At 33.5% G+C, this 14,275-nt stretch overlaps 1 protein-coding gene across 2 annotated transcripts in view; it reads left to right on the forward strand.

Annotated features, from left to right (window-relative positions):
- The first annotated feature begins 1,402 nt into the window (after nt 1–1,402).
- LOC129239162 (arf-GAP with coiled-coil, ANK repeat and PH domain-containing protein 2) overlaps nt 1,403–14,275 on the forward strand; it is a 39,629-nt gene continuing 26,756 nt past the window's right edge. The window contains exon 1 of one of the 2 annotated variants that reach the window (XM_054874498.1): nt 1,403–1,860. In XM_054874498.1, the coding sequence (XP_054730473.1) occupies nt 1,808–1,860 (53 nt within the window). In that variant the 5' untranslated portion in view covers nt 1,403–1,807. The remainder of the gene's footprint in view (nt 1,861–14,275) is intronic. The other variant, XM_054874506.1, reaches the window with a different exon arrangement.

Below are 14,275 nucleotides of genomic sequence, written 5' to 3' on the forward strand. Positions count from 1 at the left end.
TTATAAAGATGTTGAACAATAAAAAGTTTGTTTTTGGAAAATAAATGAAATATTTCCAAAATTTTTAATTTTAACGGTCACTCCACTCTGGGCGACACCTTCAATCTGAGCACTTGCGCATTGCCAGGTTGCAAAAAAGTTGTCTTATAAAAAATAAATATATTACTAAATGTAAAAACAGAAATCAATAAGAACCAATTACAAAAGAGTTCCTCTAAAACGAAACGATAGAAACGGAATATACTTACATACGCCACCCGAATCACTTGAGTTTAAGCGTCTCCAAGGATTGTCACTACAAGGATGATCGATTTCAAGGTTTGCTTAATAACTATGGTGAACAAAAAATTGAAGGGAACTTTGGCTGACGCATCACTTTTGTTAAACACATCCCAAGTGACGTCAACCTACCTGTCAAATTCGCTCAGAGCCGTATAAGGGTATGCTACGTACTAAACCTCAAAATATCTTTTCACCATGCTGTCACTGTACGTAGAAGTGTGTACCAAATATGTATTAATATTTATGGTTTTTATGATAAAATCAACTTGCTGCAAATTTTTGCGTTTATGGCCGGTGATTTTAGAATTATTGTGCATTATAGGGCAGTGACAATGGGTTCTTTGCATCCGTTGCGGCAACTCATTTGACTAACGTGACGTGTAAAACGTACCGTGGTGCCAAAATGTATTACCGCATGTAAACAAAAAAGCACGGGGAAATATATTATAAAATTAATGTTTATAGAAGCGAAAGAGGGTTTTAATGGAATTTATGGTAGTCGGAGACGGAGGGTGTCACCAAAACTTCGGGATCAGGACGCACATTCAATTTTCAGGGCAACGTGATTAAGCCTAGCCTTTTCTCTACTCTTTCAAGCTTCTATGAAAAAATAAGGGGCATTTGAATTGACTCAATTAATTTAAATTATTTTTTTTTCTGCATTTAATTTGATATAATAAAAACAACATCGATTAAGATTTGCGCGCTACAAAAGTGTTCATCTTTAAACAATTGTAATTTTTCCGCCCATGCCGTACGGTAAAAATAGAAAGTTGTCAGTTTTTTGTGCACTCCGGCATGCCGTACGGCACATATTTGGCGCCTTCGGCTCAAATACACATAACGTATCTTGCCTTCAGTCAAAGTCGTTGTCGCAACGGTCGGAACGGACCCATTGTGATGGGCCTATTAGTACGTTTCGATTTGCATGGTGGTTTAATTATGTCAGCTCACACGGGCTTACGTCGGTGGCCAATTGCACCATTAGTAGTATACTGGTATATCCGTACTGTGCACATCTTATATCAACTCTGTGTATTGTTGTTTATTTTTCTTGTTATTATTTCGTAGCGCTGTTGCTGGCTGCATCATCGAAAACGTCAAAGGCATCAAAAAACTGCCATCACTAACTAATTCGCAAAAAGTCAACTGGGTGAAAGTGTCTGTTATTACCTAGTCTCAGTCTGAATTTATTGAAATTTTCAGATGTTTAAGCATTTAGAAAATACTATTCAACTAAAGTATATTTTATAAGTAACAAAGTATAGTAAATAGCGAAAAAAAAGTGAAAAGAGCATTTGAAATGCAAAGCATTAAAGATCTAGGAAAATCGCAATTATGTACGCGCAGATAAATCATTGAATGTGTAGTGTAGATTTTTATATGACGAGTGTGATAGAGCAACAGCTGAAAAGTGAAATAAGTGGTCAAATAATTTGAGTACACAGGAAACATATATTGCCAACCAAAGGGGTAACAGAGTGGTGCTATATTGATCAATTGCAAATAGGATAATACGTGCAGGATGCGTGCCACCATAGAATTTGAGGAGTGTCTGAAAGATTCACCGCGGTTTAGGTGAGTAGACGAACCAACAATAAACCTAGTGTGAAAAAAGAGGATGTGATACAAGAATGACATCGTGGCTACGACTGCTCTACGCCCCTTTTGTTCTTATTGCGACTCTGTTTTTTTTTTTTGTTTTCTTCATTTTATTGGTGCTGCTATTTGATACAATTACAAATGCGTGCAAATATTTTATTTTCGTCATCAATATTTGCTTCCATGTTATCGTTTATACTTGTGACATTTCCCTTGGATGTATGCATATTGTGTGGCTACATCATATTCGAATGAAGAATCGAAAGGCGAAGCCGTTTACTATGTACACAAATTTATGCAATTGCATACATACATACATACATACATACATATTTATATCTGTGTATAGTCATGCAAATGCATGAATGCATTTCGCTGCTATTGTTCATCGCTTTGCATGCTAGGAATTTTGCATGCCAAACACCAGCTGCTGGGTCACCGATGCCACTACCAATGCCAGCGCAGCCAATTGCCACACATTGTCGTATGAGACTGAGTGACGCTTAATCATCAACGAATTCCAGCAAAACAATAAAAAATTAGCAATACGTATAATCGTGAAATGCTACTTGAAGCAAAAAAGATGAAAACAAAAAAAATTCCTACATGGAAACAACTCTGTACGTATGTATGCATGTATGTATGTACATATATGTTCGTTTTGAGAATATATAATATTTGCTGCTAATGTGGTTATCATTGTTGTAGGTATTATTAAAAACAAATCCGAGAAACTTTTTGGAATTTGCATTAAATGCTGCATTCTATAAATTGTATTAAGTTTTTGTTTAAGAAAATATTTATTCATGTATTTAAAATACTAGGTTTGAATTCAAGGTACATTTGTATGTATGCACAGCATTCCAAGGTATACGGAATTATTTTATGCTGAACAAACATCATAACTTCACAAGATAGCATCGCTACAAATAAAACCAAAATAGAATTGTTTAAAGATAACTAACACGTAAACAGTGTTTTCGTAAGGCATTCCGGATGTCCTGACATTTGTCAGTATAAGCCGCTTAGTCAACTTCTACGTCAACAAAACACTTTCGAGCAGTTTACTGTTATATTTTCTTTAGTCGCAAAATCTCAAAAAACGGGTTGGTGTCGAAATTCTGTATGTACAAAATTCTGCTTTTTAAAAGTGTGCTTTTTAAAATTCTGCCTTTTTAAAATTCTGCTTTTTTAAAATTCTGCTTTCTAAAATTCTGCTTTCAAAAGAATTTTGTAATACAGAATAATGACACGCTCCCTCAAAAAACTCGTTGCAAAAGTGTCGTTGTGCAAGAAAAAATTTTTTTTAGATAAGTATGCAGAAATGATTATAAACAAGCCCTTTTCTTATGTTGTGGATGAAATGCATGGCGATATCAGTTATCAGCATCTAACTAAATAAAAATATGTTTTTACTTTTACTTAGGACTATTCTTCTCAACATTTTGGTCTTGTGGATTATGACACTCTTGCAGAAAATGAGGGATTTATGCCCCTACAACAGTTCACCGTGAACTTGGTGGACCAATTGAAACATTTTGTTAATAATTTTACTTAATAGCTCTTTGTTCGATCTTAATTTTTGTATAAAGGACACAATCACACTTCACGTCTGAAGTAATAAATCCACATTTCTTTGTCAAAATGTCAAGAATTTTTAGCATAGAAAACTTAAAAGAGAAGGGAAGTTTTATACTTCAATAATAGTTATTTATTTTGGCTTTACGCATCATAATTAAAAAAATTAATACTTTTTATAGTAATGACTTAGAAAATTTTTAAGTTCAAACGGAATTGAATCGTTAGTAAAAAATAATTTGCAATATGAAGTCCGGAGAAAAACCATCAAACAGTTATCAATTCCATTGAACTATGCCGAAAAGGTACACTGTCGGGTATACCGCTTTGATCAAAAATTTCCCGGAATATACTCCGAAAAATCAAAAAAACAGTTTGTGCCTCAAAAGTGATATTATAGCCTTCAAAGTACTCCACATCAACTGTAACGCTCTTATGCCAGCGTTTGATACAGCTCTCAAAACATTTCTGAAATTCTATTTTCGGTGTATCCATTAGAGCCGACTTCGATGAAATACAAAAAATTGCAGGGTAGTCGTTTCGGTCTTGGTTAAAAATTTACGAATAATGATGGCATTGGGCGGAAGGGGTTTACCATAGTGCAAAATCCACGATTTCTTTTCCCACAAATCCGAATTCTTGTTATTCTAAAAACCTTGTAAATGTTGATAGATATCTTCAACTATTCTTTATTCTGAAAGCGAGTGCCGTTGAATGACCGAAAAAACAAAGTAAACTGTCGAAGAGTGAGTCGGGAGAGTGTAAAAGTGCTTGCGTGGAAAGACAAAATTATTTGAAGATTTAGCTGATTACTTTTTAACGCAGATTAGCAGCTTATGTTTAGTTTGACAAAATATAGAAAAGAAAATCGAAAACTTTCGACAAATCTAATGCTAGAGAGAACGACCCAGTTTCTCACAAGAGTGATTAGGTTTTGGGTACGATTTATTTAATTTTGATAAACCTGAAAAGCTGTGGTGTTTCTATACACTTGAAAAGGGTGATTAATTTAGAGGTATCGGATTTATATTTATTTTTTTTTGTGTCGAACGATTCATGAGATTCATTTTTTAAAGATCCCATTTTTTAAATCCCTTTTAAATGTTGGCCATAACTGCACCGTAATGCGGCCACCCGTAAACACCAATTTTGCATGACTCGCTGGAGGATTTCGTGAATAACTGTAGTAATGTTGGCTTCCAATGCCTCAATCGAAGTTGGTTTATCCACAAAGCATTTACATACCGCCACAAATAAAAGTCCAAAGGTGTAATATCACACGATCTTAGTGGTCCATCCGCTCACCGAAGCCACGACGTAAATTCATTATAGCACGGGCTGATTGGCAAGTAGCGCCGTCTTGTTGGGACCAAATGTGAAGATCACGGGCTCTAATTTCCGGCATCAAAGAGTCATTTATCATTGACGCCAGCCTCGTCTTTGAAGAATATGATTCCTCCAGCCCATAGGTCCCATAAAACGGTTGTTTTCAACGGATAGCTTTTCTTGAATGGCTTCGGCCGAAATACGGCAATTTTGCTTATTAACGTAACCATTAAGCCAAAAATGGGTCTCATCACCATAAATTGGCCTGAGCGCGCGATGAACACTTTTCACAGAGCGTCAATTTTCGTATTTCGCATATTTGTACGTAATACATTTGTACCCATTATATTTCATATGCATATATTGTCTTTTACATATGTATGTATGTCCGTTTCAATGATGGCACTACTTCACATGCTTTCAAAGACATTTAGTTGTTGCTGTTATTGTATCAGCGTAAGCATTCCCCATACATTTCACATTTCGGATTAGGAATGATGGGTATTTTTTGTGTTTGAGAATTTGTGTGAGTGTACAATGTCTTACACTATCACTATCGCTTCTAGACGCTTTTTAAATGCGATCCATAACCTATCACAAAAAGTCTTGGTTGTTATTTAGTTTATGAGATTCATGGGAAAATTTATTCGACAAATCGAGAAGGTTATCAATCGATTTGTATGGGTCCCACTATTAATGAAGGATGATAGATACCTGGTTTGCTCATTAGGTATGGTGAAAAATAAAAACCATTTTGAGGGGAACCGTGGATTCTACGTTAGGCTCTGAGTGAATTTGACAGAATGAGCTGATTGGTTGACGTCATTTGGGGTGTGTTTACAAAAAAACTTAGATTGTGTTAGTGATATAGGGAAAAAATCAACCAATAACATGATGACTTGAATAAGCAACGACTGATTGGACGAGTGTGTGAATACATGTGAAATCATCGTGCCTAAATTCGGCTAAATTTCGCAAGTGGCCCGGCTGCCAAAGTTCTCCTCACAATATTGTTTTTCAGAATAGTTAAGTGATAAATCTATAATTCTTGAATCTGACAGATTCTTTTTTAACATCCAAAAGTTATTAACAAAACCAACTTTTGTAATGTGGCTCTTCTTCAACACTAAACAGACGATATTAAATTCTCTTATTGGTAAAACTTCACTTCTTCTTTACAAGTAATATATTTTAACTGTATTTTCTATAAGAACCCCGTGAATATTGGCATTAAATTAAATATATTTTTAATAAAACTATGCATTGTTTGAACGAAAAATTAAACAAATCGTGCTTGGTATTGCCACTATATTTTACTATTCTTTAACCCATTCATAACGTGCTCAGCCTACTGTTTTTTTTTACGTCATTAAATTTATAAATAAAAATAATAAAATAAAACGTAGTTTTCTCCTATTTCGTACAATTTCACCACATGGATCAAACCTGCGATATCTTTTTTTTAACAAAATACTGTTTAAATAAATAGGAAAATTTTCCCGTTTTTTCTGTTATGTCTGTATTTTGATTTGCCTGCATATTTCTGATGAAATATTATTTATTTTACAGCGAAAATTGAAAATAAAAAACTTTATAACATCTAAAAGTATATAAAATTCTTTAAATTTGGCAAAAATATAAAACAACGCAATTACTTGCGGTTGCCACAACGTCATATCAAATAAAACATTAACAAATAAACGAATATATTTTACTTAAGTCACTTGCTTTCATGAATTCGAGAGAGAAAGAAAGGCGTAATCATCACTTCGCACTCACAAAAAATGTAAACAAACCAATCATCATGCATGCTGGTGTCAAAATTGTTTTTGCTCTAAATTCGTAATGGTACATTCTCTAGCTGTGAAATTTTGAGAGCTAATGCGTGTGATAATTAATGGTCGATTTTAATAAAAAAAAAAAACGAAAATTATAGCGCTTACGTCTTTTTTGAGCATAGTGATTGGTATTATAAGTTTAACATTACACAGGAACCAGGAACATATATTTACATATAACAGTTTACTACACTTATCCTTTTTCTGTTCTTGTTTTTGCAAAGTGAAGTGATATAATAATAATCCGTTCTTTTCAAAGGTAGCTTTATTAAGGGGGTAGTATGGTTAATTCGGTGTAAAACAAGCATATTTTTCGAAATTTTTTTGTCGACACAGTTGATTTATTCAAAATTTTAAAATTACTTGATTATAAAGTCATATTTAAAGAATATTGTGTGAAATTTTCTTTGATTTTTATGAAGAAATGAGTTGGTGGCAGCGAATCTTCGCGGACGTCTCATAAAAAAGTTTTATTGCGGTGTCCCTCAGAACTCATTACTGGATCAACTAAAATCAAAAAACCAAATTGATTTCATCAGCTAATAAAGTTTCGCAGGTAACAACGTCGATTTTTTTTTTTTTTTTTTTTTTTTAATTTTTTAAAGCGCTTTGAAGTCAAAACACCGATTTTTCATAAAAAAAACTTCAAAACTTTGTTGTTTTAAAATATGACAAAATTAAAAAAAAAAAACTCGACCTCATTACCTCGTGAATAAAGTAAAGAAACAAAAAAACCAAATTTGAAAAGAATCGGTGCAGTAGATATGAATCTACAGTGGACACCGACCGTAAAAAAGGCAAGTGTGAGAAAAACGCGTTTAAAGATTTGTGAAGATTGTGAAATCCGGTTGGAGAGGTAGATACTTAATCCTTTGTGTCTTTGTCAATTTTACTCTAATGCACTTCAAACTTTCACACAATAATCTTAAGATGTTATAGAATAATTAAAAAAAAAAAAAAAAAAAATGAAAAAAATACCATACTACCCCCTTAATAATTCCAAGGTTACATAATTCTTACAACTAAGTTAACAAATTAGAGCTTAAAAACGAATAGTGATAGTCAAAATTTAAATTGTTGTTGTTATGTAACAAAGAGAAATAGATTGGTTTAGATAATGTCATTAAACAAGAATGATAGAAACAAGATTGCGCCCATCAAGAGTGCGTGACGTCACGTTTGCCGAGTTGTGTAGTGTTGCCAACCATTTGCTCTTCGCAATAAATTTGGTGCTTTTTTGTATATGCAACATGCGAAAATTTTTAAGTTTGGTGCTTGTTTTTTTTTTTTTTTTTTTTTTTTAATTTAATGCTACCGAAACTTTAAGTTAAAAAAAAACTATATTATTAAGCAAAAGAAGGTCAAAAAGGGTCACTCTGCGAAGATTTTAGTGCTAATGAAAATTTGTTGACTCTTATAAAATTTGATAATTTGAAAGTGCAAATTTAATTTTTGGTTCCTTTTAAGGTTATTCTTCTTAATTGGCGAGATAACCGCTTACGCGATTTTGGCCGAAAGGGTTAAGGTTTAAGGTTATGCAAGAATATTAAATCTTCTCTCAACTCTTCTTAAGATTGAAAACCTTTTTACACATTTTAAAAAGCGTTTGAACTTACTGAATGCGAATAAAAACCATAGAGGTCTAATCGTTTCTTCCGGTCATCAATTCTTAGTGGGACATAGGGCATTAAGAAGTGTATTCATAGTAAAAATAAGCATAAGCATAAATAACCTCAAATATAGCAAAAAGTCGTTCCCTTAACAAAAGAGTTTCGCTTAACAAAAAAACTCATAAATTAAATTGTACATATCCATACACATTTAGTAAAAAAAAAACTCACATTTTAAAGACAATTTGTCACACATACAAAGTTCTTAAAGTAATTCAATACAAATTTGGTATTTTATTTTCTTGAAATGGGCATTTTAGTGCGTTTTTACATCCAAAGCTAGGCAACACTGCAGTAGCGAGAGAGAGATTTGACTGCTGAAAGCAAAAGAACACAAACAGCAACTGCAATGCTACAATGTTAAAAAAATTAAAGCTAAATAAAACTGAGTGAATTCTTGAACTAATTTTTAAAAAATGTATATTTTACAAAATTATAAACATTACTTTTAAATAGAAAAGGCTCCGAAACTAAGTAACAAAAAAAAATGCTAAATCAATTTACGAAAATGGTAATCTGGCCATACTGGTGCTAAAACCACGTAACACATTGTCAAATTCGCTGAGCGCAAAGCAACGGTACCACGATAGGCGCTAATGAGATGGCGTCATTAAAGAAAATATCAGTTAGCGAGGGAGCAAATTAAGAAACGTGAAGAAGAGGTGTGAAAATAGAATTAGGAGTAGTAAGGAAAGAATAAGTAAGGAAGTGTGTGTTGTTGGAAGTGGGAGCATGATTATGTGACTATATCAACAATAAAACGTGAATAACATCAATTGAGTGAGTTTACCTCAATTTTCACAAGTCGTGATAAAATAAAATTTTTGGAGATAAACTCGTAAAAATATACATATATTTTTTTATTGATAAACTCTTTTGAAATGAAATTAGCCTTTTGGTGTACTTTATTATTGATGACCTTACCATCTTTTGCCTAATAAAACTCCAAAAATGTGACAAATGAGTTTTTTATTATTATGTATTAGTGAAATAAATAACAAATATTATATACTTTTTTTTAACAAAAAAAGAAAAAGAGAGAGTCGCGTTTTTTCCTTATATTTCATTTTTTATGCGCATATTTTTATATTTACTTATGAGTATAATGCAACAGAAGACTTCGGTATGGCAGCTGTTTGCCAATTTAAACGCGCACGTGCGGCCATCAGGGTCGCAATTATTTGAAAAACTTTGATAAGCAATTAGGGAATCAGATATCAATCTTGACTGATTCTCAATACCTACTCGTAAATTTATCCAAGATATATCGGCTGTTTTTTTCAAAGCTTGAGATCTTCAAATGATACTACAAAACAGAAATATTGTTGAAACTATTTTTTTTTTTTTTTTTTTATAATCTGGTACATTTTTTTTTGTCCGGAAAACTAGCAAGTATAGCACTCAGACAACATTAACTCCATTGTAGTGCACTTGGGTTCTCTTTTTAATTTTCTTTAAATCTAAGATCCTTATGTAAAATGTTCCACGTAGTCGAAACAATAAGATCAGCAAGTGGAGAAAGGCGACACTTCGCGAACAGATTTATTTTTTTCCAAAAATAAATTTCCGCCTTGTTGGAAGCAAATGTGGCCGATGTTTAATTTTTGGAAACAAAAAATCAGTCGGCATGGCTCCCAACGCCAGCTCCTTCCGCAGTTATAAAAAAATAAGAACAGATAATGTCGTAGAACCAATTCCATTTCCGTTTGAACATGAATTTTGTACCTCCAAATCCGATGTCCGAAGGTGGATTTTCTATAAAAATGTGGATACCGCTTGGAAACTGGTTTCCATTTGGCTTTACACTCTTATTTTTTTTTTTTGTTGTTATTATTATTATTATTTTTTTTTTTTTTTCAATTAGCTCGAGAAACTGAGCTTCGCGAGCATATTAATTTTTTTCGAAGTAAATTTCCAAAATATGGAAGCGTTGTTCTGGCGTTAAACGATTCATGATGGCTTGTCAAACCTACTGAACAGAAATGTCAACACAGTTTGCTATTATGAGTTGTCAAACCATTGCTAAAAAAACACCCGATATTAGACTTTTTTGATGTTTTTTATTGGACAATACTACCTTATTATCTTATCTTATTCTATGGGCAGAATCTAAACCAAAATAAGAGCAAATTGTATTAAAAAATGTTTCTATTCCACACAAAATATCACCAATTTTTACACTTTTTCCATCAAGATAAAGATAAAATGAGTTAATGTGTTGATCAAAGCGATCCTTTGTTATGATATTTGACGCTTTTTTTCTCTATATTTTATCAATATTGAAGTTTTATGTACAATTCCTTATCTTCTTATCCACACACATTTTAATGTATAAACTCTAAATATTTTCCTGCAGAAGTTTTTATTTGTGTTGTTGTGTGTATAGCTTGTTTATTTAAAAAACTTGTATAAATAAAATTTTTCTATATGAGTGAATTTTATTAAAACACGTTTTTTTAACTTGTAAGTTTCCTATGATCTTGCGGCCAAGTATGAGTTCTGGTACTTGATCGCTATTTGACAAAGATGGGTAAATAATTTCGGATCTTAAATTACGTTTAACTGACTCAGCTATTATACTAACAATAACAGCGACACTCAAGAATATCTGGGAAGTGATGTTACTCATGTTTTTCATGTAGGTCTTGTCGCGTAAAATGAGATTCGCAGTATGAAATTTGCTAAATATCCCCAAAAAATCTTGACTTACGATTAAAAAACCAGTTTTTCGGGGCTGTGTGTACTTACAAACCTATAACTTGGTTGATTATAAATTATCACCGGTTCTGAAAATAAAAACCTTTAGACCTTGAGACCTTCAGAAAGTTGACAAAGCTGCTAATACTCCTGATGATGTCGCTAATCTCTTCGCCGAGTTTTTAAGTCCAATTTCGCATCAGCCACCGGCAGTGATGAAAATGTTTCCTTCGATATACAACAATCTATTGATTATGGCTGCTAGTATTGTCCACTGAAGATGCTTTCAGTGGCATTCGACTCGACTTAAGGGGGAAGTCTACTGTGACAAGGGGAAAAACAGGCTTATTTTCCGGATTTTATTTCTAACAAAATATTGCTCGTACATAAAATCTATTTAAACTCTTATCTTTATTATATATTTAAGTTTTTGAAAAAAAAATTTTAAGTCAAAATATTCAAAATGGCCGCTATGGCACTTCTGCAAGCGCAGGTCCGCTTTTCTTAGGTGCCTAAACGGTGTACATGAAATCTTACGTTTCGGTGATCTAAAACAAAAAAACAAAATATTGTTATCATATACATAGTATTGACTCTCGTCTGACGTAGGATTATGTCGATAAAAAATTTTGGCGTTGAAAAAAAAATTCTTGAAATTTTTTTCTTTTTTTTTGCCTAAAATTGATGTTACTATTGTTTATAACAATTTAACAAATAACGATATCAAAAAAATCCTATGTCAGACGAGAGACACTATTACAGAGAATATATAATTAAATTTTTAAGCTGATTCATTTATCAGAACTCGAGATATCGTGTACACCGTATAGAAAAGCGGACCTGCGCTTGCAGAAGTGCCACAGCGGCCATTTTGAATATTTTGACTTAAAATTTTTTTTTTCAAAAACTTAAATATATAATAAAGATAAGAGTTTAAATAGATTTTATGTACGAGCAATATTTTGTTAGAAATAAAATCCGGAAAATAAGCCTGTTTTTTCCCTTGTCACAGTAGACTTCCCCCTTAAAACACTCCTCATACACTGTTGTCGGTGGTTTGTCTGTGGTTTTCTTCATGCAGTGTGATTCTTTAGTATAACTTCTGCTCTTAATCTTAAACATTCACTAACTTTATTATTATTCCATACTTCTTTAGGAGCTTAAGGATTCAACAAAGGTTTTCCAAACATTTCTATTTCTAGACATAAATCAGTTTATTAAATGATTTTCCAGTTTCTATGCGGAGTCATCGATGGTCTGCCTCTTCTCCTCGCCTCTCGTTCTTTGCTGGTTAAAAGTCAAGGCGGCATGCGGTATTTTCTCATAATTCTTTCGCTGAGTATGCCCTATCCATCCATATTTTCTTTTCTTTATTTCACTAACTTTGGATATTTTTTGAGTGGTAATAAAAATGTTATTAGCAACTAGAGGCCGACACGGCCAAGCTTTTCGAATGCATCATCCAGGACAAATTAAAATTGTCGTAATGGTGCGTTCGCAGCAGCATGGCTTCTTTCAGGGCCGCTCAATAGTGTCTAATTTAGCTGCCTTTTCGGTTGATTGTATCGCTGCGTTCCCATCTGGGTACCAAGTTGTCACTGTTTATATCGACTTCTCTTATGCTTTTGATGGGGTTTCCCATGCAAATATTAATAAAAAAATTATCCTGAATTTGCTTTCACTCAGCCTTCTTGAGTTGAACTAAGTCTTATTTCCTCGATCGCTATTGCATGATTGTCGTCGACAATGTTGGCTCTATGTTGTTGTTGTAATAGTACCTTACTAAACACTGTCAGTCACCTGTTTAACTCATCAAACGGTAGACCCAGAAAAAGTGCTATTTCGAAAGGTTGTGTTTGATGGGGCGTGCGAATAGGTGGGCATATATTTGGTATATTGGGGTCAATTATGGATAGGTAAGAGCTTAACCTGTTACAATATTCAGAACGTAATTGAGCCAAAGTTACGTGACTCTCACGAGTAGGTAGCCATAGTCTTAGGTTCAGCTGTAGCATTTCAAATTTATCAGAACATGGGCTGCCGGGTAGTTACTTATCAACACAAAAATTTGCAACTGACAAAAGCAAGAGTTTGTTTAGAACCTTTTTCATTTCTGTTTTCTTTAAGAAGAACTGAAGGAGTACTATAAAAAACTTCTCTCTGTACATAGATATTATCGCTGCTAGTCGGAGCATAGTGCGGAACTGACCTTTTCCATAAGTATTAATTAAAACTACGAAACGATTGGACCACCTTTCTCCACACTCTACGTTGAGAAGGGGACGTTTTGTGAGACTTCCAATATATTTATAATTTTTTTTTAAGTGAAACTTCTTGGGCGTCGTCGATGGACGAGCGAGAATGGAGAGTAAAATTTCAAGGCTATGCAACGTTTTAGGCATTTTCGTTCCGCGAAAGAGAAAAAAGATATAACGTAGAGGAAAAGGAGAGAGAGAGCTATACGTTATATATATAATATCTTAGATACACTTTACACTATTTTTTCTGAGTTTTTCCTTGTGGTTGCTAATTTCTAGTGAGAAATAATACTGCCTACTTTCTGGCACTTGTTTGTTGGTGCAAACTTGTGGGAAATGTATTTTTGGTGTTTACTTTATGGCGTTATATTTACTTGGTGCCTACTGTTTGGGGCGTTTTTTTGGTCCCAATTTTTTTGGCGTTTTGTTTTGGTGCCTACTTTTTGGCGCTTATTTCCGTTTCCTGGCTAGTGCTGGTGCGTACTATAAAGTGCTATCCATTCCGGCGTCGGATTTATTGGTATTGCCTTGCGGTAATTTGTGCCGTTGCTGCGGTCCTGGAATCGCTGCGTTTGTGCGGGTGATAAACGCTCGGAGTAGTGCGCGTTGTTGCCACGGTTTGTGTCCGGCGTTTACCTACACCGGTCGATCCTTCTCCGTTTTTTGTAAATTTTGTCTATTTGTATTCTATGCAAATGTTGTGAATTTATTTAGATATTTATTCTTTCTCTCTCTCCCTCTTTCTTTGTCTGCCTGGAAAGTTTCTTTTCTGTTTTTAAATACGACGAAGAGGTCTTCGAAATAATGGCCAACTAAACTTTTCTATACATAGAATCAACAATCAGCAGATGTTAAAAATTTCACGTCAATAAGTCAATATTTCTTTTTGAAATAAATATTAATTTTCCAAATTTTTAGGTATCACAAAAGTATTGTAATATATGAAATATTAGGAAAATTACAATAAAAAAAAAAATAAATAATTGGCGCGTACACTTCTGTTAGGTGTTTGGCCGAGCTCCTC

Source organism: Anastrepha obliqua, chromosome 1 (assembly GCF_027943255.1).
Source record: "Anastrepha obliqua isolate idAnaObli1 chromosome 1, idAnaObli1_1.0, whole genome shotgun sequence".
Taxonomy (NCBI): Eukaryota; Metazoa; Arthropoda; class Insecta; order Diptera; family Tephritidae; genus Anastrepha; species Anastrepha obliqua.